Source organism: Anomaloglossus baeobatrachus, chromosome 2 (assembly GCF_048569485.1).
Source record: "Anomaloglossus baeobatrachus isolate aAnoBae1 chromosome 2, aAnoBae1.hap1, whole genome shotgun sequence".
Classification (NCBI taxonomy): Eukaryota; Metazoa; Chordata; class Amphibia; order Anura; family Aromobatidae; genus Anomaloglossus; species Anomaloglossus baeobatrachus.
In genome coordinates this window covers 312,368,218-312,382,630 of record NC_134354.1, presented here as the reverse complement: position 1 = coordinate 312,382,630, position 14,413 = coordinate 312,368,218, and the positions used below count along the sequence as shown (strand labels likewise).

The following is a 14,413-nucleotide window of genomic DNA, read 5'->3' as shown; positions in this document are numbered from 1 at the left end:
AGAGTTGCCGACGGGCGCCGGGAGCGGGGACCGGGCTGCCTGGGGACCGCAGGCGATGGAGCAGGAAGGCTGTGGAGCGGGGGACCGGGAAGCCTGGCACGGGAGCGGCGCAGCGCGACCTGAGAGCGGGGAAGCGTGGCAGGGGAGCCGGTAAGCAAGGCAGAAGGGCTGGGGAGCATGGCAGGGGAGCCGGGGAGCCTAGCAGGGGAGCCGAAGAGCGTGACAGTACCCCCTCCCCCACGCCCCCCTCCCCGCAACCGGGACAGGAAGGCACGAATCAGAGGAGTGCCAACATTCTCCCGGGGCTCCCAGGACCTATCCTCGGGACCATACCCCGCCCAGTCCACCAGGAAATACTGCCGACCTCGTACGGTCTTCATGGCCACGATATCCCTTACCGCATAGATGTCATCGTCAGCGATGGGAGGAGGAGCAGTTCCGGCATCAGCGGAGAAGGGACCAAGGACAACAGGCTTGAGCAAGGAGACATGGAAAGAGTTGGGTATCCGCATCGTGGCCGGGAGCTGCAGCTTGTAGGAGACTGCATTGATCTTGCCGATGACTTTAAACGGCCCGATGTAACGAGGACCCAACTTGTACGATGGCAACTTCAATCGGACATACTTGGATGCAAGCCAGACCAGATCACCAGGGGAGAAACACGGGGGATCCAGGCGCCTCTTGTCCGCATGTCTCTTCATCCGCAAAGAAGCACGCTCAAGGGAGGTCTTGACAGAGCTCCATATGGCTGAGAAGTCCTGGACCAGAGCATCTGCTGCGGGGACATCGGAAGCCGAGGATCCTGGCAATGGAACAGAAGGCTGAAGTCCGTAAACGACTCGGAATGGAGAGCTGGAGGTGGACTCGCTGATGTGATGGTTGTGGGAGAACTCAGCCCAAGGAAGAAGCGTGGACCAGTCATCGTGATGGGCATTAATGTAGTGGCGCAGGAAGGAGGTCAGGATTTGATTGACCCGCTCCACTTGCCCATTCGACTGAGGATGGTAGGCCGAAGAAAAGTCCAGAGATACTCCCAGATGTTTGCAGAGGGCCCTCCAGAAGCGCGAGGTAAACTGAGTTCCTCTGTCGGACACAATGTGTGCGGGAAAGCCATGCAATCGGAATATATGTTGGATGAAGGAGTCAGCTAGCTCCTGGGCAGAGGGCAGCCCGGCCATGGGAATGAAGTGAGCCATTTTTGAGAAACGGTCCACCACAACCCATATGACTGTGTGTCCGGAGGATAAGGGTAAGTCCGTAATGAAGTCCATTGCGATATGTTGCCACGGAACAGAAGGAATGGGCAGAGGCAGGAGACGTCCATATGGTAGGTGCTTGGGTGTCTTGTTCCGGGCACAGGACGGACAGGCTGAGACGAAGGTTGTGACGTCTTTACGGAGGGACGGCCACCAGTAGTGACGGACAATCGTACTCCAAGTCTTCTTCTGACCAGCATGGCCGGCGATCTTCGAGGCATGGCCCCAGTGCAGGACTCTCTGTCTGTCAGTATCTGAGACATAGGTTTTCCCAGGGGGTATCTGAGTTAAAGCGACAGGATTCACCGGAATGATTTTGCTGGGGTTGATGATGGGCTGGAACGTCTCCTCCTCCAACTCCACGGGCACGAAGGACCTGGACAAAGCGTCTGCCCGCACGTTCTTGTCCGCAGGCCGAAAATGGAGTTGTAAATCAAATCGAGCAAAAAACAAGGACCAGCGGGCTTGTCGTGGGTTCAGTCTTTGGGCTGACCGCAGGTACTCCAGATTCTTGTGGTCCGTGTATATGATTACAGGGTATACTGCTCCCTCCAAGAGGTAGCGCCATTCCTCCAAGGCAAGCTTCACGGCCAGTAGCTTCCGATCCCCGATGGTGTAGTTGCGTTCGGGTGCCGAGAAGCTCTTGGAGAAGAATCCACAAGTGACCATCTTGCCGGAGGGGGAGTTCTGCATCAACACTGCCCCGGCTCCTGAGGAAGAGGCATCCACCTCCAAGGTGAACTGTCGGTTCAATTCAGGGCGATGGAGAACCGGGGAAGAAGCAAACACCTGTTTCAAAGAGCAGAACGCGGCATCGGCCGCCGGGGGCCAGTCCTTAGGATTAGCTCCTTTCTTAGTCAAGGCAGAGAGAGGCACAGTCAAGGCAGAGAAATGCGGGATGAATTGCCGATAATAGTTCGCAAAGCCGAGAAAGCGTTGGATAGCCTTCAGTCCGGAAGGAGGAGGCCAGTTGATGATGGCAGACACTTTCTCAGGATCCATCTGCAGGCCAGTGTCCGAGATTACATAACCCAGGAAGGGAAGAGACGACTTCTCAAAGATGCATTTCTCGTACTTGGCGTACAGACGGTTTTCTCTAAGCCTCTGGAGAACTAGCTGCACGTTCTCTCGGTGGGTTTGTAGATCCGGAGAGAAGACCAGGATGTCGTCCAGATACACCACGACACAGACATAGAGGAGATCTCTGAACACGTCGTTCACCAGTTCTTGGAAGACTGCCGGAGCATTACACAGACCAAAGGGCATGACACAATACTCGTAGTGCCCATCCCGAGTGTTGAATGCGGTTTTCCATTCGTCTCCAGAGCGAATGCGAACCAGGTTATAGGCCCCACGGAGGTCCAACTTGGTGAATACACGGGCTCCTCGGAGCCGATCGAATAGTTCGGGGATAAGCGGCAGAGGGTATTTGTTCTTTACGGTGATCTGGTTTAAACCCCGGTAGTCAATGCAAGGGCGCAGATCACCTTCCTTCTTCTTGACGAAGAAAAACCCTGCTCCGGCAGGGGATGAGGACCTCCGAATGAACCCCTTTGCCAGGCTCTCGGTAATATAGGCAGACATAGCTCGTGTTTCAGCAGGGGACAAGGGGTATATTCTTCCTCTAGGAGGCGTGGTTCCTGGCATTAAATCGATGGCGCAGTCGTAGGGACGATGAGGCGGTAGTACCTCTGACTCCTTTTTATCAAAAACGTCCGAGAAGGACCAGTAGGCAGAAGGCAGTCCTGGTAGAGACTCTGGAACCGGAGGGCGTCGAACGGGCTGGATGGTTTTCAGACATCTCTCGTGGCACGAGGAGCCCCATCGGGTGATTTCACCTGTACTCCAGCTGACCGACGGTTCGTGTGTCCGTAACCATGGGAGTCCCAGCAGGATCTGATGAGACATGCGCGGGAGGACGTAGAAGGTGATCTTCTCGGTGTGCAGGGCACCGATCCGTACTTCCACAGGCTTGGTGATCAGTGAGATGGTGTCAGAGAGGGGTCTCCCATCTACAGAGGCGATCACCAGCGGTTTCTCTAGTGGGAGGACAGGCACCTGGTACATATCCACCGTGGCCTGCTGGATGAAGTTGCCTGCTGCTCCGGAATCGAGAAACGCCTCTGCCGTGAACCGGGTCTCTTCTGTAGTGACTTGAATAGTCCAGGTAACGGAGTCTGAGAGAGTCCCAGCACCTAGGGTGGCCTCTCCTACCAAGCCTAGGCTTTGGAGTTTCCTGGCTTCTCGGGACAAGAGCGTAGCAGGTGTGAGCCATCACCGCAGTAGAAGCAGAGACCCTTTGCTAGTCGTTCTGCTCGGCGTTGCTCCGACTGCCTCAGGCGGTCAATCTGCATGGGCTCGTAGGTAGACGCGCCAGGTGACGCCGACTGAGGAGCGATGGACTTCTGTGGTGGGGAGGAGTGCTGTATTGGACGCCTCTCGCGGGACACCTCTTTGGATCGTTCCTGAAAGCGAAGATCCACGCGAGTCGCTAGAGCAATCAGGGCATCCAGAGTGGAAGGCACGTCACGACCAGCCAGCTCATCTTTAATGCGACCCGAGAGTCCTTCCCAGAAGGCGGCGGTTAGGGCCTCGTTGTTCCACCCGAGTTCCGAGGCCAAGGTGCGGAAACGAATAGCATATTGGCCCACCGTCAGAGTCCCTTGACGTAGCCGGAGGAAGGATGAAGCAGAGGCGGCGGTGCGTCCGGGCTCGTCAAAGGTGTTACGAAAAGCCTGCAGGAATTCCTGGATGTCAGTGGTCACCGGATCCTCCTTCTCCCACAAGGGGTTCATCCAGGCCAGTGCCTCTCCCTCTAGGTGGGACATCATGAACGCGACCTTGGCTTGGTCAGAGGCAAAAAGGTGCGGCAGCAGCTTGAAGTGGAGGGAGCATTGGTTTATGAATCCCCTGCAGGTCTTGGGATCTCCGGCGTACCGGGGTGGTGAGGCCAAACGAAGCTTGGAAGCATCCGAGGAGGCTGCCACAGGATCTGCGGCCGTGGATTGCGCAGTGGGAACCTGAGATGCCAAGGATGTGGCCGTCACATGTAGCGTGTTCAGGCGGGTATCCACAGAAGACATGAAGTTCAGCATGCGGGTCTGGGTCTCGCGCTGTCGTTGAGTTCCTGCTGCAGGGCTGCTAGTGCTTCGGTGGGATCCATGGCCTGTTCTAGCTGTTACGTCCGGGTGGTGGAACCTCTGGGCCGTACACCGGTTTCCCTTGAGGAGGCAGCCAGGCAGGTCACCCCGCCAGAGGGTCTGGGTGCACGGTAGCCGAAGCACTGGTGGTAGTCAGACAGTCCGTAGGGGAGCAGGAAAGGTGGATGGAGTTCTGGACGGTAGTCCGGGTGACGAGGCTCAGAGTCCGAGGCCAGGTGGTAAGGTCAGGCGGGATCCGGAACCTTGCTGAGCGATGGGACGGGTCACCAAACGGAGCCAGGGACTGGAGACTGGCGGAGCTGCAGAGGTGGTGGCACATCCGCCGAAGTCACCGTCAGGGTACGGGAAAGAGCATGGTTCGGAGCGGCTGGCGTGGCAGGACAGGCTCTACGAGACAGGACAGGGTTAATACAGGCAAAGCACAAGGCAAAGCAATAGGGGACCTGAACACTAGCTTGCTAAACACGTAGAACAGGCCCCACCCACCAGGAAAGTGAATCTTAATATACCCTGTACCTGTCTATGCAATTTCCTGTTTCTCGGTGCTGGCCCTTTAAGAGAGGGTCAATGACCGCGCGCGCGCCCTCATGCGCATGCGCGAGGCCCGGGTGCCAGAAGCCAGAGGAGGGAGTGGTGAGTAGGAAGCAGGAGAGCCGGGCTGAGGCAGAGTTGCCTACGGGCGCCAGGAGCGGGGACCGGGCTGCCTGGGGACCGCAGGCGATGGAGCAGGAAGGCTGTGGAGCGGGGGACCGGGAAGCCTGGCACGGGAGCGGCGGAGCGCGACCTGAGAGTGGGGAAGCGTGGCAGGGGGGCCGGGGAGCATGGCAGGGGAGCCGGGGAGCCTAGCAGGGGAGCCGGAGAGCGTGACAACACTGTGCGACCGCACGGCTTGAATGAAATTCTGAGCTTTGCACCCTTTCTCTGAGATGTTTTGTCCTTCTTTCCATTCTTTTAGTGTGTTGTTTGTGTGTTTTTATTTTTTTTAAATTTGTATTAACATTTCTTTTCTATATTCTAGTGTCCTATTTGTGGTATAGTTTTTCTATATTTTTATTTTTAATATGTGTGTGTATGTATGTGCATGTATCTACTCATATGCATGTACATATATACACTTTCCCTTGGTTCACATACTTTCATAATATTTTTGCATTTCACACTTTCTATTGTTCACAGTTTTGACACACTGTTCTATGCACATTGTATGTGCTATTTTCATCTTCACATTTTTTCAACTTCACATATTTTATTCATAATCACTCTAAAGGTTTTATTGCCTTTTGCATTTTTTACACTTTCATCAATTTTCTACACTCTCATCAATTTCAGTATGATTTTATTTTTTACTACTTCACTTACACTATTTTTGACATGAATTTTCACTTTTTAATACTATTATAATATTTCTTATGGTTTTATTATCTTGTAGTGTTTTTTATAGACAGACACAGACGTGGTGCACTGATCGACCGCTACAGGACGCACATTTAGATGAGATACAAAAAGCGTCGGTGATACGGAAAAAAAGAAAAAGTCCCGCCAAAAATTGAACAGGGATGCCGATCCGTTATGTGCATCCCTGATCAGCGCTCGGTGGGACGCACGAACAGATGCGATACAAAAAAGCGTCGCGGATATGGAAAAAAGTCACGCCAAAAATTGAGCAGGGATGCAGATTTGTTATGTGCATCCCTGATCAGCGCTTGGCGAGACGCACGGATGGATGCGATACAAAAAGCGTCGGGGATATGGAAAAATGTCACGCCAAAAATTGAGCAGGGATGCAGATCCGTTATCTGCATCCCTGATCAGCGCTCGACGGGACGCACGGACAGATGCGATACAAAAAGCGTCGGGGATATGGAAAAAAGTCACGCCAAAAATTGAGCAGGGATGCAGATCCGTTATCTGCATCCCTGATCAGCGATTGGCGGGACGCACGGACAGATGCGATACAAAACGCGTTGGGATACGGAAAAAAAAAGTCACGCCAAGAATTGACCACGGATGCAGATCCGTTATCTGGACAGGATACAGGGAAAAAAAAAAAAAAAGTTATACTCACAGTACCCAGAGGAGTAGCAGGAGGAACAGAAGGCAAGCGAGATAGACAGCTGTACAGGAGCCACAGGCAGGACGTTGGACAGATCAGCAGAAGACCCAGGAAGGACCCAGAGATGGAGGCAGATGTGATCGGGCCAGTGAAGAAATCGGGCGACCCGGTGAAGGCAGGTAAGAGGATGTCAAGGGGAGAGGGGAGGGGGAGAGCAGAGGGGGGCGCGGGAGAGCAGAGGGGGATACCGGAGAAGTAAAGAAGGAAGGAAGGAAGGAAGCAGAATAGAGATGACAGAGGAGGCAGGCAGATCGCAGTGGGAGCAGATCAGGATGTCGGGGGGCAGATCAGGGCGTGGGGGGGCAGACCGTGGGGGGCACGGGCAGGGGCCATAACAGGAGCGCGCAGGGGCCATAACGGGAGCGCGCAGGGGCCATAACGGGAGCGCGCAAGGGCTGCAAGGGGAGTGGGATACTCACGTGGAGCAGGCGCAGAAGCACTGACATTAGCGGCGGCAGCGGTGGCGTGGTACCACAAGTACCAGCCACTCCACGCTGCAGACATGTTGGGGGAGGCACCCCAGACCAGCACAAGCCTGGGGAGGGCGGCCACCTGCAGATCAGACCGCCCCACTGCACACTGATTGGAGCGATTGCGCGTCATAGCACGATCGCTCCAATCAGTGCTGCAGGGGCTGGGGGCGGCATGTTTGAGATCCACCTATGATCTGCTGTAGCTGCTACGGCATCTCATAGCAGGATCTCATAGTATTGCACTAACTCGGGCATTATTTTTGCCGAAATCAGTGCGAATGAAGTGGTTGGCGGTTCAGATTTGAACAGCCAATCACATCGATCGTCGATGGGGGTTGGCGATGCCACCCCCCCTGGGGTCAAGCAAAGGTCCCCTGCTGTAAGAAACAGTAGGGGACATCATTTGAAAGCCGTTGCTATAACCACGGCAATCAAATGAAGTTTAGGCCGTAAAATTACGTCCCTGGTCGTTAAGTCACGTTAAAATAGGACGTAATTTTACTGCCCGCGGTCGTGAAGGGGTTAACCTAAAAAATAAATAAGTCATGTAACCTTGCTGATAATACTCTTCTTAAATGCATTGTGATTACCATACTTCAATTTTTTATTTTATTCCCAATAATTTCCTTTATACTTGAATTAATATTAATTATTAAAACTTTGCATAGACAAATATAAATATGTAATTGAGACCAACCCTTTTTCTTTTAATATCATCAAATATGATGTTATAAAAAATTAATGTCAAGATTAAATTAAATTAAAATTTATGTTGTATATCTTCAAGACCATGTTATAAATATTACTTCTATATTTGAAAAGAAAATGATTACCAATCTGTGTATCAATAAAATAAGTAACACAAAACTGTATTAAAGTCAAAACATTAAAAATACTTATTCTAGAATATGATTCTTCAGAGTAAACCTTTGATATGGATCCTGACACACTATACTAAAGAAATATGTCTATGAATAAGATATATTCTGTACAAATTCCTTCATTATTTAATACTTATTTACTATACTTATTTAATTCTAGTAATATACATACATATATATTCACATAACTTTGAAGTTAAGAAGTGGTTTGTTTTTTCTTTTAAGCTTCAAAGACCTCTGGATAGAATTTTAGTCAACAGCTGTTCAGTCTAGTAGGGAAATTCTTCTGAATGCATGTTACACGTGGTGTAATCCTTTTGCTGGAAAGATCCAGTATGGTATTTAAATCACACTATGTCAGCATTTATATATATATATATATATATATATATATATATATATATATATATTCAATACAGATACCTTAATCTTATTCCTTATAAGAACTGTTATCAATAAGCTATGCCCTCCAATATAGACAGAACTGTAAACATATATAATATGTCCTATTTTAAAGTGTTTGATAACTAGATGTATTAATTTTAATGTTTTTATAGTGTCACACAGTGTTTGGCTCTAAATTCACAGAGTGTCATAGTGGCATTGCTGTTCACAGTGTACAATCTGACACTCGACACTAAGCCTCATTTAGTGCTGCTGAGTTACACAGACAGGCTCAGGGGTCAACCAGCTGTGTTGTCATTAATGATCAGGCTTGCGGGAGTTAATTTCTTCTTGCTTGCTGGTTATCTCTTGGATCACATGTTGTGAGAGAACAATCACAGTCACTCCCCGCCTTTTTAAGATGGTGGAGCCTGTCTGATGGTGTCACATGCCTTCACATGCCAACTGTAGCTTTTTGCTAAACCGCTCCATGTGCTCTTGTATCTCAGTCCTGCTGGTGCTTGTATTACTTTGAATTGTCTCTCCAGTAAAGGAGACAAACTCTAGCACAGCGCCACCTATTGGAAGTAGCGATCCTAAAAGTCACAAGTGGATTTGTATTACTTTGTGCATGGAATTGTTGTGGAGTTCTCCCTTCTCTTACTTTCCTCCTAAGCTCTTTTTGTCTTATACCTCTGTGTGTGTGTGTGTGTGTGTGTGTGTGTGTGTGTGTGTGTGTGGTGAGATAGAGATTTGGTTTCCCCTGTTTGTCTGTTTCTGTTGGCTTTATCACTTCTTCCCGGCTTTCCCCAGGGGTTAGTGGGAGGGAGTATAAGATCAGGGCTGGGCAGGAGCAAGGTAAGGAAGGTGTCCCAGATATCCTCCCCATCAGCGGTAACTCTGGGATTAGGGAGAGCTAGGGAACCCTAGACTGAAAGCCAGTTAGGAGTTCCTGTCCCCTACTATCCACCTAAACTGGATTTTTAAAACTAAAACTATGCATGTTTTGTATCACCACAATAGTAAATCAAATTTCCAGGTATTTTTTACCAAAAAATGAACACTGTAAATATAACAGAAAAATAAAAAAAGTTATGGCCCATGTAAAAAGGGGAGGGAAAAAAAACTACAATGCAAAAATGGAAATTGGCCACTGTGGGAAGGGGTTAAGTATTGGCCTGTTTATTTGGCCTTCCATAACAGTAACAATCCCTGGTATGGCTCCTTGGGAAAATGAATTGCTCACTCTTGTTGGGAAAGATAAAATGGATTTCTAGTTTTGTCTTGTAAAAGTGGTGCATTTACCCCTACTTGGAGGCATATAGCTATTGACTTTGTGAAATAAAATCAAGCCACTAATGCATGGACAAATATGAAAAAAAATTCTAACAATTTATTTAAAATTAAAATTGAAAAGGCAAACATACTTTCATCTAAATACTGAAATTCAAACTTTTGATAATGAGGTTTGATAAAAATATGTGGCGATATCTAAATATGTATCCAAAAAGCTGCGGCCTCAGTAGGTGTTTTGTGATTCACTGATTTACTGAATTTTCTAAATGGTCTTCAACGCTTTGGGGGAATTCTTTCCCATCTGATGTCTGCAGCCTTCTAAGAGATGACTCTCGTCGAGTAAGAACACCTCCCCATAATCCCTGAAAAGCACCAGCAGTGGCTACACGCTTCTCTGAAAGAGAGAGAAAAACACTGTAAGAATTTGAAATAAAGCACAGGCGTCTCTACATAAAACATCAGGGTAGTCATTTTAATCATCCCTGATTGCCTTTTTGAGATTAAGATGACTTCTTACAGGGATAGGTTCTGCTGAGATATTCTCATGTTTGTAAGCTTTTTAAAAATATTAGTACCATTTTACATATATACACAGTGATTAAAAAATGATAGTGCAAAAGTAAATGACCTGTAGCAAGATTGGAAATATCATTGGTGCAACAAGAAAAGGGGCCCAAGGGTAAAGGGACCCATTTGCACCTTCAAAATGGACACAAAGAGGGTCCCATATATTGTTCTTGCACAAGGGCCCTCTTCCGTCTGTGTCCGCCACTGTCCTGTAAAGTAGCATCAGTAATAAATGACCAGTGACTAAAAATCAAAGAAAAACTAGCTTATTGATCATGAACATTTCATTCTGTGAATCCCCCTGACTGTGTGTGTCCTGTTGGGACCCAGTCACTCTCAGCCCTTAGCCACATTGAGGCCTATTTTAGACCCATGGTAAGGTTCTAATATTAGAGAGTGTAGGTACTATCCCAACTGGGTACACCTTGGCGTTGGTGGGATAGCTTTATGCTTTTTTTGATCAAAAACAGTGTTTACTAAGTACCCTATGTTTTTATGCACTATGCTTTTATTTAGTTACAGCAGGGTATGTTTTCACAATTTTTTCCCTGGTTTCTCTTTGTCTCATGGCCAGTGTGAACATGAGCTCACAAGCTCCATGTATACCATCTCATACTCCGGCTCACTTTTTTGTTTTTTTGTCCTGTAAAGTAGCATCAGTAATAAATGACCAGTGACTAAAAATCAAAGAAAAACTAGCTTAGTGATCATAGTAAAAGTCTCAGCACAGATTTCATTTCTCAAGACTAAGGGGTGCTTCACACACAGCGAGCTCGCTGCCGAGATCGCTGCTGAGTCACGCTTTTTGTGACGCAGCAGTGACCTCATTAGCGATCTCGCTGTGTGTGACACTGAGCAGCGATCTGGCCCCTGCTGCGAGATCGCTGCTCGTTACACACAGCCCTGGTTCGTTTTCTTCAAAGGCGCTCTCCCGCTGTGACACACAGATCGCTGTGTGTGACAGCGAGAGAGCGACAAATGAAGCGAGCAGGGAGCAGGAGCCGGCGTCTGACAGCTGAGGTAAGCTTGTAACCAAGATAAACATCGGGTAACCAAGGTGGTTACCCGATATTTACCTTAGTTACCAGCCTCCGCAGCTCTCACGCTGCCTGTGCTGCCGGCTCCGGCTCTCTGCACATGTAGCTGCTGTACACATCGGGTTAATTAACCCGATGTGTACAGCAGCTAGGAGAGCAAGGAGCCAGCGCTAAGCAGTGTGCGCGGCTCCCTGCTCTCTGCACATGTAGCTGCATTACACATCGGGTTAATTAACCCGATGTGTACTGTAGCTAGGAGAGCAAGGAGCCAGCGCTCAGTGTGCGCGGCTCCCTGCTCCCTGCACACAGCTGCGGTGTGCGCTGGTAACTAATGTAAACATCGGGTAACCATACCCGATGTTTACCTTAGTTACCAGTCTCCGCAGCTTCCAGACGGCGGCTCCGTGCAAGCGCAGCGTCGCTTGCACGTCGCTGCTGGCTGGGGGCTGTTCACTGGTCGCTGGTGAGATCTGCCTGTTTGACAGCTCACCAGCGACCATGTAGCGATGCAGCAGCGATCCTGACCAGGTCAGATCGCTGGTCGGATCGCTGCTGCATCGCTAAGTGTGAAGGTACCCTAAGAGCCAAATTTAAAAAGTGATTACATAGTGTGATATAACATGGTGACCTCGAAGCAAGAAAAAGCTTGAACAAATTGAGACAGTATATTACTGAAACAGTGGAGTCCATATCCGAGGATCTGCTGCCACAAGCCTGGACAGAACTGGACTACCACCTACACACATGCTGTGTCACCAGTGGAACTCTCTTTAATCATTTGTAGAGTATAGATAAAACTTGAATAATAGTGTCTTTTTATGTTTATAAATTTGTGTTATGTCCTCTCAGTTATGAATATCAAGGCTATATTTTTGACCCGTCCTTTTTGAATCAACATGTATAATAGTTGTTTTTTTTTATTACTTTTTCCTATGTTGTGAACTTTATAGGGCACTCTTATGTGCAGCTGCCCTACAAACTCCCAATAAAGCAGCTTCACCTCTGGCTTGAGGCACTGGGCCAGAAACTGAGTGGCGTCATCACCTACAAAATTAAAGGGAATCTGTCAGCATGGTTTCACTCCTCCAAACTATTTATATGTTCACGTAGCTCCTTGAAAGACAATTTCTTTACATGGCCAATCCATTCCTCAGTTATTGAGAAATTAGCATTGAGACTAAAGAGTTCTTGTAGATCTGAAAACTGTCACTCCAGCTCTATTCCCTGCTCAGCGCCATCTCCTCACAGTTTATAGAAAAGGTCAGGATGGCTGCACTAACTACTGGTATAGAGAGGTGCTCAGAAGAAAAATATTAGTAAATATAGAAAAGCAAGCTTCGGCACACTCAAATAAGAAAATATGAAATGAAAAAAAAATATTCAGGTGATTTTATTGCAAGGCAAAAAAAGGTTAATCAATTACACCGACGTTTCAGCTCATAGAGCTTTTATCAAAGTAATGCTGTGTATAATACAGAATAAAAGAGAAAATTAAAATACAGAAATGTAAACAGTGATTTACATACACTGAACAAGGGTGTATACATCACTCCACTGTATATAATAGTTTGCATCATTCATATACACACAGGCACATTAAAGTGAAAGACTTATGTACAATCACATGAAAAATTAGATATACAAGGAGGGTTGAGCAAAAGAAATCATCATCATCGCAGCATTTGTAACATACCTAACAAAGGTATATAAGGACATAGACCATACATTAGATGGATCAATTGGATCAAAACGTGGTTGTTGAATGATGCCTGAACAGAAAAGGAATATATTAACATACAAGGACAATAACCAGGATTGCAAAAACAATGTAGCTAGAACAGATTGTACCACTGAATGAAAAGTGAAAAAAGGGGGAGGCACCCACCTATTACTGCAATAATACAAATAGGTATAAAAGGAATGGTGATGATGCCAATATACAATGGCAAAAAGTGATGCTGTCCTATGGAGAAGAATTGTACATTTGACTTATAGAAATATGCAGGGGAAAGAGTGTCGGTGAGGTTTAAGATGCTAGAAAGGGGTACCTTGGCAATAGTCCTCAGCGGAAAATGGAGAGTTTGGTAGCTGAAGAGCATGAATCGCCTATGGCGTCACAGAGGGGTATTTTAATGCCAACCGTCAATATAAGCCTATGAGAGGATATATGTAAAATGACACATAAGGTTGGTATTTTACAGAGTCAAAAATATTACAGAGTTCTATGGTGAGGGACATATAATGAGATTAATATGTATATATATGTGTAAACATGATAACAGTAACATGTTATATTTAGTGCAATAGGGATCCAATAGAAATCCTAAAGGTAAGTGTGTAATAGTGAGAATCTCTCCAGGTTGATTGAACCATGTAATGCATATCAGAGATCCACATTCAAATCAGACTGTGGTATGCTTCAAGGAGACCATTGGAAGTGCCTAAGGGGTACTTCACACACAGCGAGATCGCTATTGAGTCACGTTTTTTGTGACCTCATTAGTGATCTCGCTGTGTGTGACACTGAGCAGCGATCTGGCCCCTGCTGTGAGATCGTTGCTCGTTACACACAGCCCTGGTTCGTTTTTTTATTGTTGCTCTCCCACTGATAAGCACACATCGCTGTGTGTGACAGCGAGAGAGCAACAATCCTGAATGTCCAGGGAGCAGGAGCCGGCGTCTGACAGCCTGCGGTAAGCTGTAACCAAGGTAAACATCGGGTAACCAAGGTGGTTACCCGATATTTACCTTCGTTACCAGCCTCCGCAGCTCTCACGCTGCCAGTGCCGGCTCCTGCTCCCTGCACACGCTAAGTCAAGCGGTGTGAGCTGGTAACTAAAGTAAACATCGGGTAACCATACCCGATGTTAACCTTAGTTACCAGTGTCCGCAGCTTCCAGACGCCGGCTCCGTGCAAGCGCAACGTCGCTTGCACGTCGCTGCTGGCTGGGGGCTGGTCACTGGTCGCTGGTGAGAGCTGCCTGTTTGACAGCTCACCAGCGACCATGTAGTGATGCAGCAGCGATCCTGACCAGGTCAGATCGCTGGTCGGATCGCTGCTGCATCGCTAAAGTGTGAAGGTACCCTAAAGCAGAAAAAGAGCTATTCAAAAGGGGGAAATAATCATCCATAAAGAAAGTGCCCAATTGATTGTTTACAAGCTGTCAGTAGTTATATACCATACCTATGAATGGAGTCATTGGGGAACAGGGTGTGCACGTCTGTAATCAGATAATGGACATAGT

At 47.9% G+C, this 14,413-nt stretch overlaps 1 protein-coding gene across 2 annotated transcripts in view; it reads right to left on the bottom strand.

Moving 5' to 3' along the window:
* Window positions 1–9,679: 9,679 nt before the first annotated feature.
* Window positions 9,680–14,413, bottom strand: part of DEF6 (DEF6 guanine nucleotide exchange factor) — an 817,872-nt gene continuing 813,138 nt past the window's right edge. The window contains exon 12 of one of the 2 annotated variants that reach the window (XM_075335890.1): window positions 9,680–9,958. In XM_075335890.1, coding sequence (XP_075192005.1) covers window positions 9,807–9,958 — 152 coding nt within the window. In that variant the 3' untranslated portion in view covers window positions 9,680–9,806. The remainder of the gene's footprint in view (window positions 9,959–14,413) is intronic. The other variant, XM_075335891.1, reaches the window with a different exon arrangement.